General features: G+C 43.5%; 1 protein-coding gene across 3 annotated transcripts in view; it reads right to left on the bottom strand.

The window, feature by feature from the left end:
* ARID3B (AT-rich interaction domain 3B) overlaps positions 1-14,938 on the bottom strand; it is a 51,160-nt gene extending 36,222 nt beyond the window's left edge. For all 3 annotated transcript variants that reach the window (XM_058542067.1, XM_058542068.1, XM_058542069.1), the window contains exons 1-2: positions 14,838-14,938; positions 11,696-12,342 (exon numbers count right to left, since the gene is read on the bottom strand). In XM_058542067.1, coding sequence (XP_058398050.1) covers positions 11,696-12,283 — 588 coding nt within the window. In that variant the 5' untranslated portion in view covers positions 12,284-12,342; positions 14,838-14,938. The remainder of the gene's footprint in view (positions 1-11,695; positions 12,343-14,837) is intronic.
* Positions 14,939-16,668: the final 1,730 nt, after the last annotated feature.

The following is a 16,668-nucleotide window of genomic DNA, read 5'->3' as shown; positions in this document are numbered from 1 at the left end:
GAACCAGAACTGAGATAAATGCACAAACCCAGAGGCCACGAAGGACTACACTTCTACCCCCCTGAACTGGGGCCTAAAAAACTGCCCACCAGCCTGGAGAAGAAGCAAGGAACCTTGCCATCTGCCAGGGGCCTCATGGAAAATGAAGGTCCATAAGAAATAGAATGTAGACCAGGCACAGATGTAGACTCCAAATTCACATTATTAATGACAACCAGCTAAACCTGTAGGGCCCAGTAGAGGAGAAAACAAAACTTCCCTTAGAAATGCTTCCATAAACCAAAGCACATGGAACTCCCAGCCAAACAAATCCCAACTCAAAATGACCTTATATTAAAAAACAAAAACAAAAACAAACCACCACAAGAGGAAATACACCATCATGGGAGAGCAACATAACACAAAGAGAACTTGCACTCCAATAATTAGAGATAATAATAGAATAATTTAAAAGCATCTTTAAAATAAGCATGTTTAAAGAATGACAGAATGTTGGTAATTGTTGAAAGCTGGATAAGGAACACAGATGGTTCATTATCATTCTCTCTTCTTTTGTATGTTTGAGATTTCCAAAATAAAAAATTTTAACAATTCCATAATATAAAGTTTTTAAAAAGTTAAAGAGGTTCAAAGAACTAAAGAAAGAACTAGAAACCATATAGTAAGAACAGAGAGATTTTTAAAAGCCAAAAAAATGTATAGAAATTAAACACAATATTAAGATAAACAATTTTTTAAAGTTATTAAGTAGAATAGAGCCAAAGAGAGAATTAGAAATTGGAAAATAGAATGTGAAAATATTCCAGAACGACATAAAGAGATAAGGTTACGAAAGAAAAGATACATAAAAGACTGAATGAGAAGGTTCTAAATACTTCTATTAGAATAATGGTCAAGAAAAAATAGAGCCAAGAAAAAAGAAAAGTGGGCTGGCCCACTTAATTTAATGGTTAAGTTCACGAGCTCCACTTTGGCAGCCCAGGGTTCACAGGTTCAGATCCCAGGTGTGGACCTATGCACTGCTTATCAAGCCATGCTGTGGCAGGTGTCCCACATATAAAGTAGAGGAAAATGGTCATGGATGTTAGCCCAGGGCCAATCTTCCTCAGCAAAAAGAGGAGAACTGGCAATGGATGTTAGCTCAGGGCTGATCTTCCTCATCAAAAAAAAAAAAAAAAAAAAAAAGGACACATATCAGGTTGAAGGAGCAGACCAAGGTGCAAGTAGGATAAATAAAAATAAGTCCAGACCTAGAACACTGTAGTTCAAGCGCAAACTAGCAGAGTCAAAAAGTCTCAAAAGCTACAAGAGAGAAAAAGAATTCACAAAGGTGACAATCAGACTGACAACAGACTTCTCAACAGCAAAAACAGTTGCTAGAAGACAATGATATTGTATCATCAAAGTGTTAGGAAAATTATGGTCAGTCTAGAATCTAAAGCTATGAACAATCGTACAAGAGTAAGGGCAAAATAAAGAAAGATATAAATTAAAACTTTTTTCAGACATACCAGGACTGAGTTTACTATATACAAATCTCTGCTAAAAGAGTTAGTAAAAAAGCAAAGAGAAGACCGAGCCCAAAGGCAAATAGTGGGATACAAGTAATGGTGAGAAAAAAAATGGATAAATTTGGGAAGTCTAAATAAATATTGACTGTTAGGGGAAAAAAACTAATTTGGGTAAGGGGTTAAAACAAATTGGATCTAAATTACTGGCCACAATAAACTGTAAGATGGTAGTAGAGAAGTAGAAATTAAAACTAGAATTTCTAAAGTCCTAACATTGTTTGAAAGTTGTGTAAAAATCAAGAATGCAAGTTAAAATCTAAGAGTTAACTAATAAAAGAACAGAAACAGAAAGTATAACTTCTAAACCAGTAGAGGAGATAAAGACTGAATAAAGAAAACTCAATCAAATGAACAAAAGACAGGAAAGAAGAAAACCAGAAACAAAGAAAAAGTATGGTTAAACAGGAAATCCAAAGTTAAAGGGCAAAAACAGGTTGAAATGTATCACCAATCCTAATAATTACATGGATTAAACTAACCTAATACAAGGATAATCTAATAAAAAACGACAGAGATTATAGGTCTTTATATGTGGTCTCAAGATATATAGACTGGAATGTGTAAGGGGAAAAAAATGTACTAATATTAGTAAAAAAAAAGCTAGTTTTACACTGGAATATTTTAATTCACCTCTCTCTGAACTGATAACACAAACAAAACTTAGTAAGGATAAGGAAGATTTTGAATAACACAATTAATAAGCTTGATCCAATAGACAGATATATAGCCCCACATCTACCAAACACAGAATATACATTCTTTCCAAGCACATATGGAGAATTTATAGAAAAGGATCATACACAAGGCCAACACAAAGGACATCGTAACAAATTCCAGAAAATGGATACCATGCCAGTTTTCTAACCACAATAATTAGAGCTTAATTATAAGCTATAAATTAATATTTTAAAAAAGATAAACCCCACATTATTTGGAAACCAAAAAACACCTTTGAACAAGTGATGGGTTAAAGAAGCAATCACAACTGAAACTATGAAATGTTTAGTACTAACCAATGAAAGCATTACATATCAAAACGTGGGATACAGCAAAGTGCAACCTTGAGAGAAATCTAAATGTGTTAAACATACAACTAAAAAGGCTTAAAAATAGAACATACACACAGAGAACAAGTAAAATTGGGGAAATCTAAATAAGATCAGTGGATGGTATCAACGTCACTATCTAGGTTGTGATAGCACACTATAGTTTTATAAGATGTTACCGGTGGGGAAACTGGGCAAAGTGTACAGATTTCTGTAAATTACTTCTTACAACTGCATGTGACTCTACAATTATCTCAATGAAAATGTCAATTAAAAAAGACGCACAATGTTATAAGCCAATATGACCTCGATAAAATAATTTTTTTAAAAAATGGCCAAAATCCCTAACACTGACACCACCAAATGCTGACAAAGATGTGGAGTAAAAGGAACTCTCATTCATTGTTGGTAGGAATGCAAAATGGTACAGCCACTTTGGAAGACAGTTTGGCAGTTGCTTACAAAACTAAACATACTCTTACCATACAATTCAGCAATAGTACTCCTTGGTATTTACCCAAATGAGTTGAAAGCTTATGTCTACACAAAAAGCTGTACACAGGGGCTGGCCCGGTGGTGCAAGCAGTTAAGTCCGCGCGCTCCGCTGCGGCGGCCCGGGGTTCACCGGTTCGGATCCTGCGCACACACCGACGCACTGCTTGCCAAGCCATGCTGTGGCAGCGTCCCATATAAAGTGGAGGAAGATGGTCATGGATGTTAGCCCAGGGCCAGTCTTCCTCGGCAAAAAAAGAGGATTGGCAGATGTTAGCACAGGGCTGATCTCCTCACAAACTAAAATAAAATTATATTTCTCTCTGTAAAAAACAAAACAAAACACCTGCACACAGATGTTTATAGCAGCTTTATTCATACTTGCCAAAACTTGGAAGCAACCAAGACATCCTTCAGTAGGTGAATGGATAAATAAACTGTAGTACACCCAGACAATGGAATATTATTCAGTGCTAAAAAGAAATGAGCTATCAAGCCAGGAAAAGACATGGAGGAAACTTAAATGCATTTTACTAAGTGAAAGAAGCCAACCTGAAAAGGCTACATACTGTATGATTCCAACTAGATGACATTGTAGAAACAGCAACATTATGGAGACAGTAAGAAGATCAGTGGTTGCCAGGGGTTAGGAAAGAGGGAGAGATGAATAGATAGAGCACAAAGGATTTTTAAGGCAGTGAAACTACTCTATATGATACTATAATGGTGGATATATGTCATCATACATTTGTCAAAACCCACAGAATGTACAACACCAAGAGTGAACCCTAATGTGAACTATGGACTTGGAGTGCTAACAATGTGTCAATATAGGCTCATCAATTGCAACAAATGTATCGCTCTAGTGGTGGATTACCATAGTGCAGGAGGCTGTGTGTATGTTGGGGAAGGGAGTATATGGGAAATCACTGTACCTTCTGCTCAATTTTGCTGTGAATCTAAAACTGTTCTAAAAAATAAAGTCTATTTTTTTTAAGAAATGAAAAGGTGCCATTCACAAAAACAAACAAACAAAACCCCACAAGGCAAATTAAAATAAAGTAGAAGAAACAAATATTTATTCAGTGCCTCTTATCTGCCATCACTCTGCAGGGTGTTGGGATACAATGATAAGCAAAACAGACATGGTCCTGTCCTCTTGGAGCTTAGTATCTGGTATAGGAATCAGATATCAAACAAACCACACAAACATAAAAGTATAATGTTGGATGACAGCATATAACCTGATCTATACTAAAGGTGAAGACAGTGCCTCTGAGGAAGTGATGTTTAAGGTGAGGACTGAAGACTGGGTAAGAGCTAACCTGGAGGAGTGTTCTAGGCAGGAGTAGCATATGCAAAGGCCAGGGTGGTTGGAGTACAGTGGCAGGTCAGGAGATTGGTAAAAATAAGGCTAGAGTAGCAGGCAGGGATCAGATTATGCAGATTTTGGCTTTTACAATTAGAGCAACTGACATTATACTTGGAGGCATTAAAGGAGTGACATAATCTGATTTGTTTTTTAGAAGATCACTCTAGTTGCTGGGTAGAGAATGGATTAGAAGTGGGGGTGGGAAGACAGAGAAACTTGTTGATAGCTACAGCAGTAGGTAGGGAGCTTGGATTAGGTAAGTGATGGCAGAGAAGGAGAGAAGAGGCAGGATTCTAGATATTTAGATGGGAGAATTGATAAGACTTGGTGATGGATTGGACATCACCAGATGCAGTGACAGAGTAGGAGGTATGAAAGACAGCCAACTCTAAGGTTTCTGATATGAATGACCAAGTGGATAGAAATGCCATTCACAGAGAAGGAAAATAAAGGAGGAAATAATTGTGGGGCAGTAGGTTGGAAATTCAGTTTTATATATGTTAAATTCAGATGCCAGTAAAACTTCTAAGTGGAAATGTCAAGAAGGTAGTTGGGAATATATCCATTGAGCTCAAATGGAAACATGGGCCCAAACCATATATACTGGAGTCAATGGCTTGTAGATAGTATTTAAAGGCATGAGTAAAAGAAATTGCCTAGGGGGAGCATATAGAGATGAGGGTTTAAGACTGAGCCCTAGGGAACTTGGTGTTCTAGAGGTCAGATAGAAGAGAAGAGATAAAGGAAAATAAGCCAACAGAGGGGAGAGAGAAAGCAAAAGAAGAGACTGTTTCAAGGAGAGGGAACTACTATATTGATATTGCTGAGAAATCAAATAAGGTGAAGGCAGGGTGGGCACAGCAACATGGTAGTCATTGGGAGGCCTTACCAAGAGGAACTTCAGGGACATGGAAGAGACAGAGTCCAGACTGAAATGTGCTGAGGAGTGAGTAGGAAGTGACAAAGTGGAGGTAAGGTGCAAACAATTCCTCTGAGAAGCTTTGTTGTGGGGAGTCGGGGGACAGTTAGGACTACAGAACAAGCTGGAAGGAGATTGCAGCCAAAGGAAAGTCTTTAAAAAGTGACTTCTCACTTCCTTGTAAGAATCAAATCAGGCAGATTTATTGATTACAGATTTTTTTAAATTTGGCAGATAGTAGAACATGTGTGAGTGTGGAAAAGGTTTCAGAAGAGAGTGAGTCTAAAGAGTCAGGGAAATAGGGGTTCACTGACGGAGCAAGTCTCCGAAAATCAGGAGGGAATAGTCTTTGGCAAGGATAAGGACCCAAGTTAAGTCACTAATGATGTATTTGTAAAATTTAATATAATTAAAGCTTACTTCTACCTAAAGAAAGAAATATGCACACATCCCTATTTTAACATGGAAAGAAGCAGCTTCAAAAGTGCAATGATTTGGGCCGGCCCTGTGGCTTAGCAGTTGAGTGCGCACGCTCTGCTACTGGCGGCCCGGGGTTCGGATCCTGGGCACGTACCGACACACACACATGGCTTGTCTGGCCATGCTGAGGCCACGTCCCACATACAGCAACTAGAAGGATGTGCAACTATGACATACAACTATCTACTGGGGCTTTGCGGAAAAAAAAAAAAAGGGAGGATTGGCAATAGATGTTAGCTCAGAGCTGGCCTTCCTCAGCAAAAAGAGGAGGATCAGGACGGATGTTAGCTCAGGGCTGATCTTCCTCAAAAAATAAATAAATAAATAAATAAAATAAATAAATAAAAAAAAGTGCAATGGTTTTAGCTCACATAATCCTGAAATGTTTCAGAGAACCCCAGAATACTAGAGTTTGGTCACAGCTCTAGAAAACTTAAAAAGGAGTTGTTTTAGAGTAGTGTCTAGAATTTACAGAGCATCTTGCCTACAAAGATAGTAAAGACTGAAAAATCATAGCTTCAACAAGTATTTAGGTGCTAACGACAATTCAACCTAACCTTTATATGATGGTATAAATTTTAACAATACATTTTACCAATAAAGATCTTTCACACTCATATTCCTCTTCCACCTTCATATCTTTAAAATTGCTTCCCGAGGATGGCAGGAGAGGATTATCATCCTCTGGGATGCACGGGTTCAGACAGGTAAGTTAGGACACCTGTCCCAAGTACTACAGCAAGCAAGTGGTGGAGCTGGGATCTAAATCCACATCTTTTGGCTCCAAAACCAAGGCTGATTTAATAATTAAATCTGTTATGTAACAAGTTTGCTGAGTATCTACACCTTAATCTTTTGGAGTTAATGTCTAGAAGAGCAACCAAGCTCTCTCACAAATCACCATAGACATCCTAGACATCACGGAACGCTGGGCTGGAAGAACCACTGGTAGAGCCAAATAAGAGTGCACACATATTCTAGGTCCCAATCCTCTCTCAAGTGGCAGAGTCTGTTCACCCAGATGACTACGGGTGAAGACATGAACTCAACATGGATATTAAAATTAGAAGTGAAGAAAACTCAACATTGCCAAACTTCTCAGTTACCAAGACTGAAACACAAAGGAACAGAATCCAGGGCAGTGTCTGATGAAAGCACAGCATATGTTCTCTTTCTAATTACACAATCTATAGCAGGGTTCCTCAACCTTGGCACTACTGACATTTTGAACCAGATAAATTCTTTGTTGTGGGGGACCGTCTTATGCATTGCAGGATGTTTAGTAGTATCCCTGGCCTCTACCCACTAAATCCCAGTAGCACATCTCCCCCCCAGCTCCAGTCATGACAACCAAACATGTCTCCCAGACACTGCCAAACATCCCCTGGGGGCAGGAGGGGGTTGTGGGGAGACTGTCTGCAGTTGAGAAACACTGATCTGGATGGATTCCACTGTGATTACAGAAGCTAAGGGCATGCAAGACAGACGTACAAAGAAAGTGGGGAAAGCTTATGACCTTATTTTTTTTTCCAGCAATAGTTGGCAAAATCTCTACAAAAAGCATCAAATGTTCCAAAGACATGCAGTATGTACCTAGAAAAGTAGGCTTAGCCCAAGAGACCACACCTTACTACTTAGAGGGACTCTTAGTAATAGATTCTGGAGACTAAACATCCTTCTCCTTTCCACACTCAGTAACCAAAGTGACCGCCTGCCAAAGTATGCAGAGAATTAAACACACACACTCTGGCTCCCGCAACCCTATCAAGAGATCACCCATCTTTCTACTCTATGGGAGAGAGTCGACGCCCTTCTGGAAAACTGGGTCCACTAATGGGCTCAAGACAGACAAAGCCTGTACTGTCTGAACTGCCCTCTTTCCAGGAGGACAGAAGACCACCCCTAATAGGCCAGCAACACCCCCCAGTTGGTTGTATGCTGACAGGGCTCTAGTGATCTCCCTTGAGAGAAGGGACACTCAGCTCTTTGTCTCTTGTCTTGTTTTACAATTGTTTGCTCTGCCCATCAAAATCTGATGGGCTTTAGGGCCGGCCCGGTGGCTTAGCGGTTACGTGCGCGCTCCGCTGTTGGCGGCCTGGGTTCGGATCCCGGGCACGCACCGACACACTGCTTCTCCGGCCGTGCTGAGGCCGCGTCCCACATACAGCAACTAGAAGGATGTGCAGCTATGACATGCAGCTATGACATACAACTATCTACTGGGGCTTTGGGGGAAAAAATAAATAAATAAATAAAATTACAAAATCTGATGGGCTTTAGAACCCTTGGCTCAATGGCATTATCCATCTTCCCATCACTCTGGTATCAGAGAAACTATGCTCCTTCTAACAATCCAGGCCTTGAAAAGCAATTATTTTCTAAGAGTTTCTTTAAAAAGAATCCATGAAATAATTTTGATTTTACATGTTCTAAGAAAGGAATTTCAGAAACAAAAAATAATCTGTGGAGCCCTTAAGCTTTTCAAATTTTGCTTTTCAGTTGGCAAATGCCGGCTGCCTGCCCCTCCCCAATCTCTCAAAAATACTTTGAGTATTCCTCTTGGTTTACCAAGCTAGGCCAGCTATGCTGTAGACAAAATCAACTTTTTTATTGGTGTATGAATGTTTGAAACAAAGCTCTGTTTTAAAATATCTGCAGCACAGCTCAGACTGGGCAGTTGGGCTTCAGCTGACTCAGGACTCAATCCCCCTTGAGGTTCCAACAATGCCTCCGCTAGACGGTGAGCTCTTTGAGGGAGAAGCAAGCCTTCGTCCATGGAGCACAGGCCTGGCCCAAAGAAGCCTCTGAAAAAGTTTGTTGTGTAAAAGAACAAAAGGGACACTGTAACACATTAACACGGTCATTTTGTGTTAACTGTAAAAGATCTTTGTTAATTGTTGCTGGAGCAAGCCATACTCTATTTCTGCTCTCTAGAAGTTAACTGCATAAGAAACACGAGACTTTGAACAATAAAAACAAGCTAGTCTCCTAGTTTGTAAAGGTTTCTGCAGGCTTTCCCTAAGGATATTATTTTTTTAGTCCCCCTTCCAAAGCACAACTAAAAAGTTTTTTAAATCCCCAAACACAATATTTACTACTTTAAAAGCAGGATTAGACAAAGCAGGAGGGCACAGACCAACTCAGTTTTGAAAAACTAAATTCAAAAGGGGAAAAGGAGATGCACATCTGAAGTTTTAAGTCACTGTTACCCAATGACCTCCTAACCCAGTTCTCGATCTCCACATACAGGGGAGAGGTAAATTGAGGGTGCGAGATTAGGCCTCAGCTACACTGGCATTTAAAAACATTTTGGCAGGTGTTCTGCCAGGCAGTCTATAATTAGTGAGTAAGCCTCAGAAACCTAAAATGAACTCAAAGGGTTTCAGAAGCCAACAGCCAGCCTCCTGAGCACTGAGCTGTGTAGCCATGGGGCTGCTACCGTTCAGAACACAGCGCTGGGTGCCTGCCACGATGCACACGTGTGTGCATGCACACGCCAGTTCTGAACAGTCTCTTTTTTCAAAGCTCTAATGGCTTGACCTCAACACCTGCTGCACTTCCTGAAGACAGACAAGCTCTGGAGCTCCACTTGTTCCTCGCACGCGGCTGCACTTTCTAGGAACGACCGCACACAAGCAGAGGGCTGGCCAGCTGCCAAGGCAGGGGCAGCCCAGCCGCCTCGGGCCTGAACTTTCCCAGTGCTGTCAGGGCGGGATCCCGCTATGAGCTGACTCAGCGGCCAGCATGGAACTCTGCCAACCCCACAGCAGTGCGGGGGCTGCCGGCAAGTCACAGATGTTTTGCTAAACCAAAGCAATCAGCCAGGAGGCGGGTCTGGGCTGGCGGCCAGGCTGCTGCTGTCGTGGAAGTTGGATTCTCTGATCCTAGTTCTAGCTCTGCCACTACCTCCTGAGTGATCTGAGGGAAAACCTCTGCGCATCTCAGCATCTTCCCGGCTTCTGAGCATGTCTGTGTGGATGCAGCAGAGGAAGGCACTGTTTGCATAAAAGAGCACCTGGAGCACTACTACCCACCACGCAGTCGATCAGTTAATCCTCACAACATCCTTGGAGGTACACTTCGTTATTTTTATTTCACAGTGGAGAAGACACACGCTCAGAGGAATTAAGAGCCCTACCAAAAGATCACAAGGGTAATAAACGGAAGAGATGGGACCTGAACTCCACTTTGCTGGCTCTGGAAACTCTTTGCAAACACTGCTATTGTAAAACTCATCAACCGCACAGGGCTCCTTGATACCAAGACGCTGATTTTTCAGATTCCAAAGGACCTTTGTTATACAACTTCTCAGTTGCCCTGTGTAAACCCACTGCTCTTCACAACTGATTTCTTTTTTTTTTTAATTTTATTTATTTATTTATTTTTTTCCCCCAAAGCCCCAGTAGAATAGTTGTATGTCATAGCTGCACATCCTTCTAGTTGCTGTATGTGGGACGCGGCCTCAGCATGGCCAGACAAGTGGTGCGTTGGTGCACGCCCGGGATCCGAACCCGGGCCGCCAGCAGCGGAGCACGCACTTAACCGCTAAGCCACGGGGCCGGCCCCACAACTGATTTCTAAGCAGCACCGTTAGACCACATGAAGAGTATATGCTTAAGAGGAGTACCCAGTCAGATATTACCAGCTTTATCATGAACTTCCTGCCTAAACACCAACAAGTCACTTAACCTGGAACAAGTTATTACTCTCATTCTTTGGGTGAGGAAAAGCTGCATTACAGGTCAGAAAGAGAAGAGACATTAGAAGTCAAACGGTTGGTTAAGAACACAGATTCCTTAAGCTCCACCCCATGAGATAATTCATTAGGACCTGGAATCTGTATTTTCTAATGCACCCTAGATGACTCTGACACTCAGCCACGTTTGGGAATCACTGAAGCTTGCCTTGGCTAAAAAGTGAATTGTGAGGTCTACCCTTTCCTGTTTCAAAGGGGCGATATAAGGGTGAAATAAAATTTTGTCTACAAGGATCTTTGCTGGAAAATATACACAATGCAAAAGCTTTTCGTCGGTGATGTTTGTTTAGCTGCAAAACAACAAAACTGTCCTTAAAGAAGCATGATCCTGGGTTAGCCTAGAGCTAAGACACTGTCTTAGGCAAGACTGTTCTTTAACATTACTACTAGGAAAACTGTAATTAGAATCACACGTCTCATTTTTAGATATGCCCCATAACATTGCTGCAACCTCATTCTTCCTTAAAAAAAAAGAGATTGTACTGACATTCTTTCACATCAAACTTGGAACAATCTATATTAGGAATAACACACATTTCATTGCTTTAATTAAGAAAACAAACGCGAGGGGCCGGCCCCGTGGCTTAGCAGTTACGTGCGCGCGCTCTGCTACTGGCGGCTTGGGCCTGGGTTCGGATCCCGGCACGCACCGACGCGCTGCTTGTCCGGCCATGCTGAGGCTGCGTCCCACATACAGCAACTAGTAGGATGTGCAGCTATGACATACAACTATCTACTGGGGCTTTGGGGAGGGAAAAAAAAAAAAAAAAAGGAGGAGGATTGGCAACAGATGTTAGCTCAGGGCCGGTCTTCCTAGGCAAAAAGAGGAGGATTAGCATGGATGTCAGCTCAGGGCTGATCTTCCTCACAAAAAAAAAAAGAAAGAAAAAGAAAACAAATGTGAAAAAAAAATTCAAAGTCTATTTATATCTAGGCTGCTGGTCACTGAGGTAGGGTGAGAAGGCACAGACTGGCAGAGACGCTGGCCCTGGCAGTCCAGTACCCTCTCTGGTCAGCCTTTAGGAAGAATAAATGACCCCACACACCAGAAAGACTGACCTGCTTGAGCTGCTCCTCCAGATTCCAGCTCGGCTGCCCAGCTGTGGAGACTGAAGGTGGGGCCTTGGAAGCATCTTTGGTATGGTCTTCTTTAGCTTGCTGTCCATGTGGAGAGAGCCCTGGTGCTGGAAGCAGACCAGATATGGGTGCTGCTCTGGGGTCTTGGCGAGCCACTTTCTGAACATGAAAATATTTTGAAGCAGCCTGGGCCTCTTTCTCAGCCACCTCTGCAACTTCATCATCCCCATCCTCATCTTCCAAACCTCCCTCCTCTTCTTCAGGCTCTGAGTTCACATTGCTCCGTTCAAAAACTCGGGTCACTGCTGGGGCCAGCGGAACTCTGGCTAAGGGACCCAGGGCAGGGCTGCCAGAAGGCCTCCCAGGTGTGGCAGAAAGGAGAGTCTGCTGTGTGACCAGCTTCTGGGCATACAAGAACTGGGCTTCCCTCATCTGCTGTCCCTGCTTCTCTCTGGCATCCATCTGCAGAGGGGCCAGGAGTGGTGATGCCGGCTGTGGCGGCTGTTGCTGCTGTTGCTGTTGCTGCTGCTTCTGCTGCTGCTGCGGCTCCATCACTGCCTCAAGCTTCATCCACCAATTGGCATGGCTCTGAATGTGGGCACAGCCCAGCAGGCACACTGGGTCTAAACCTTAAGTGATTAATAGAAACCACAAAGGAGAAAAAAGAAAAACACTATGTAAGACAAGTATAAAATGGCTTTCTTTTCTCCAGTAAAGGACACGAGTTCTGAACACCAAACATATGTTTCTAAACCTGAGTTTTAAGATGAGTAAGTGGTGGGAATTTTGGGGGTAGGTGGGTTAAGAGAGTATGAAGAAGAGGAACAGGATTTAAGAGGGGAAATAAGGGATGAATCTCAGTAGTGGTGACTACTGTGGATTTAAAAAGACATAAATTCAGACAATATCTAGCCTGCAAACATCTGTGTGATCTCTCTCCCTCAACATAATCAAACATTAATCTGTTTATTACTGAGAAGGCAACTGGGTTTGCACTGTACAAAGGTTGTGAGTATGAAAACCACAATAATAAAGGGAAAGAAAGGAAGCCTGCAGGAGAGGGAAATACTGCTTATGTTCCCAGGCCCATGAGAGATTACCATCCAAGCTAGACACGGAGCTATCAGGCAGACAGAAAGATTTCTCGCATAGAAAAGCAGAACCTAGCAAACTGCTCTGGGGTTTAAACTTTTCAAACTTCCCAAATCAAATTGCCAGCCTGCTTTTTTTGTGGGCTGAACCATGCTAACTGGACATTATAGCCTCAAAAAGAATCCAATTTCAACCACATGAAAGAAAGAAACACGCACAGAGGCAAGAGTTTCAAATTGCAATCGTCACTCAAAAATAAACAGGGGGGAATTCCTCTGGAGATTTTAAAGTTAATTAATTTGAAACAGATATCAATATTGTCAAAACAAGTTAATGTTTCTTTTTTATAAACCGCCAAGGAAATCTCTTCACATCCCCTTTCTTTCTGATTCACTTCAATGATATTCTATGAGGAATACAAAAAGAAAAGGCTTTCAGGCCAAAAGCATTCTGGGGGCAGGTTTATCAGCATTCTTACTAATCAGTCTCCAAACACACACCCCTTTCACACCCTCTCCTCCTCTAACCTCCCCCTTCCCTTCCTCCTCTCCAGGCCCCCACCCCCAACAAACCTCCCTTTCCTCAGCAAGCCTCCATAACTGAATGGATTACTATGCATGGGCAAATTTTAGGTGAACAGGACTTGCAACATGGCGTACAATGTTGTCATCACATGAAAGAAGCAGCTGGGTTGCACAGGTTGGGACTTGATATTTGCATTGTGTCTTAGGATTGGGGAGAGAGATTAAAAAAACCTAAATGTTTTTAGCATCTTCAAAAATACATGGGGAAATAATCACATCCCTAGCAATAAAGACTGCTTGGATTTATCGATTTTTTAATGGGTTAGAGAAAAAAGGTACAATTTTTAAAGTTAGGAAAAAAGCAGAGATTTAAAAATTCTCATTTTCTGTTTATCTCAGAAGCCTTCTGTATTCTGTGAAAGACTCAAATTCCAATTTGCCTCCACTGCCTTTACTTCCTCTCTAGGAATCTTAGAAAGTGTGTTATGCCTGCAGCAATACTTTCGTTCTGCTTAGCCCTTTTTATAGTGTAACAAAGCAGGAAAAGATTTGCACCCACATTAAATCCAATGGGCAAAAGTGTTCATTTAAAATAAAAACATTTGCCTCAAAGAAAATGAAACAAAAGAATAAAGCAAATAATTCGGTGGTCATTTTAATTTTCTTTATAATCATCACAGTCAATCGATCACAAGCGGGATAATTTTTCAACCAAGTCCTGCCAGTCACTGAACAACTGCTTCTTGTCTTGTGGCACCATCTTCTCTGTGTGCTGTCCCCAGCAGAGGGGGAGGTGTCTCCCAGCCTCTTTAGTAAGATTGAGATGACTCAGTTCTACAACTCAATACACACACCCTCCCCCCAAGAGCCCATCTTCCCCTTGTCCCTAAGCAGCCAGTTGATCCAAACAACAATACCACCTGCCTACACTTAGAAAACTTAACGTCTCAGAAACGTAAGCCACTTCATCCCTTCATACGGCCCCCTCGCCCATTTCCCCTAAAGTTCCCGGACCACCAAGCCCAGCGCAAGGGACTGCTTGCAGCTTTGAACCCGGCCTCGCCCACCATTCCCTCTGCCTTCGCTGCCGGATCCCTCAGGCCCTGGCCCCCTTCACGCCCCGTACCTCCCTCCCTGGTTACTCCAGCCCGGCACCCCCCATTCTTTATATCCCCCAATCCAGCCCTATCACTTTTACCTCTACAAGCCCCCCCAGCCAATCCGCTGGCTCTTCTCCGATCGCCCCAACCCCACCTATCCTCGCCCTCTCAGTTCCCGGGGGCCCCTTACTCTTCCCATCCCTTTATCTCAAACCACCCTGAAGGGAGCAGGGCGCCTCCGGGCTCCTCCCAGCGCTCTCACTTTTCCTCCGCGGCCCCGCGCTCCTCAGCCCGCGCCTTCACGTCTCCCCCAACACACCTGCCTCCCCGCCCACCCCTCCGTCCCCTCCACCTGCCACAGCCCCCGATCCCGCCGCGGCTGAGGGAGACGGGCCCCTCACAGCTTACCTGTGCGGGGCGCTCCTGGGCGGCCCGCGGTGGAAGAGGTGGCCGCTCAGCCCCGGCGCGGCAGCTGCGTCTCGGACTTCTCCGCAGCCGGGGGCCACAGCCGGGGCGGGGCCCGCACCGGAAGCGGCGCCGCTGGGCCGGACTGCCGGCCCGGGGCGGGGCGGGGGCGGGGCCCCACGGATGGGGCGGGGCCCGGGGCCGGAAGCAGCCAAAAAGGGAACGAGGGGCGGGGTCAGGCGGAAGTGACTTCTAGGGACGGCCCCGCCCGACGGAGTCGTGGGCGGAAGCGGGTTGAAGCTGGCGGAAGCTTCGGCCAATGGGAAAGCGCGAACGCGGAGGAGGTCCGGTGTGAGCACTTCCGCGGGGAGTTGAAAAGAGCTGATCTGCGTGCAGTTTTGTCTGCGTGTTTTCTGGTTGCGGAGGTTGTTGTGGCGCGGGCGGTAGGTTGAGGAAGGTAAATAAAGGACGAGTGTCAGGGTTTCTGCTGCTTCTGTCCCTTCCCCAACCTCTTACCTTCAAACCGGTCTTTCTCTGAGATTGTCGCTTCCAGATCAGCTTTTCTCTGAACTTCTCCACTTCTTGGCTTGAGACCTGGCTGTCCCCTGAGGATGCTACATTCCCTGGAACCCCCTCTCATGGATTGATATTCTCACTTCCCAGGTTCCAAAGGTGAGGGGCTGTGTGCCGAACACTGTCACCTCTTGTAAAAACCCTTGCTTCTCCGACGCTTACTCTTTAGACTTTGTCAACCGCGTCTGTAGAGATCATCTGCTTATCTGTGCATCCAGCTCCTTGTCTTTCTCTTCTTTAACTATCTTCCATCTTGATAATTTCGGAGTCAATGTGGACAACCCATTTAACATCCGGGCTCATCTCTAGCGACCCTTATGTCAGCCTCCCAATCCCAGTCAAAACCCTGGACCTTGTCTCCAGAAACGCTATTGCGTCACGATTCAGTAATTATAACATCCCTCTGTCCGACCACAGCCTGATGTCCTTTAAGCTTGACTGCTCAAGAACTTTACCATAACTGTTTTTTCGTGTTATCAGAACCTCCAATCTGTTGAAAGCCTCTACTTAATCTTCACTCTTTATCCATTTTAGATTCGAGGTACATCGTTACAATCCTGCTCTTACTCTTAAGCCTGCCCCAACACTCCCTTTTCCCCAACTAAATCCTCCACCCTGGATGGACCAACATGCTTCTTCATGCCTGTACTTTGTCATAGAAAATTGTCCTGCTGAACAGTTTGGCATCACTGAAGTGGTAATTTCAACCTTAAATGGGCTCTGAACAGTGCCAGGAAATTTCATTATATTTTTCTAGTTAACTTGCTCTCCATTGTCTCTGCAAGTCTCTAACCCCACACTTCCAGTACTCCTTCCCCTGATTGTCTTACTATATAAGTAACAAAAAATGTAGAATGCCCTAAAATCTAGAAATCTACATGTGTTCCCATCCTGTCTTTTCTTCCTATAATTCAATATTCAATCAAAAATGTTCATTGAACTCTCACTGTATGCCAGGCGAGGCACTCATCTCCGTGCTTGTTGAGTGGTGAACAAAAAAGTCCTTGTCCTCAAGAATCTTTGTAGTGTATGGAGACAGAAAAACAAATATATATGTGCTGTGAGCAAGAACAGCAGGGTTAGATAGTGGTGTCAGGTAGCTGCTGTTTTAGATGTTAGTCAGAGAAGGACTAATTGATAAGGGACATTTGAGCAGAAAGTGAAATTGACTTGATGGGGGTGAGCCATGTGGATATCTAGGGAAAGAGTGTTCCAGACAGAGGAGACAGCAAATTCAAATGCTCTGAGGCAGGAGCATGCT

The sequence above is a fragment of the Diceros bicornis genome, chromosome 5 (assembly GCF_020826845.1).
Source record: "Diceros bicornis minor isolate mBicDic1 chromosome 5, mDicBic1.mat.cur, whole genome shotgun sequence".
NCBI classification, from domain to species: domain Eukaryota; kingdom Metazoa; phylum Chordata; class Mammalia; order Perissodactyla; family Rhinocerotidae; genus Diceros; species Diceros bicornis.
This window is presented reverse-complemented; position numbering and strand designations above follow the sequence as displayed.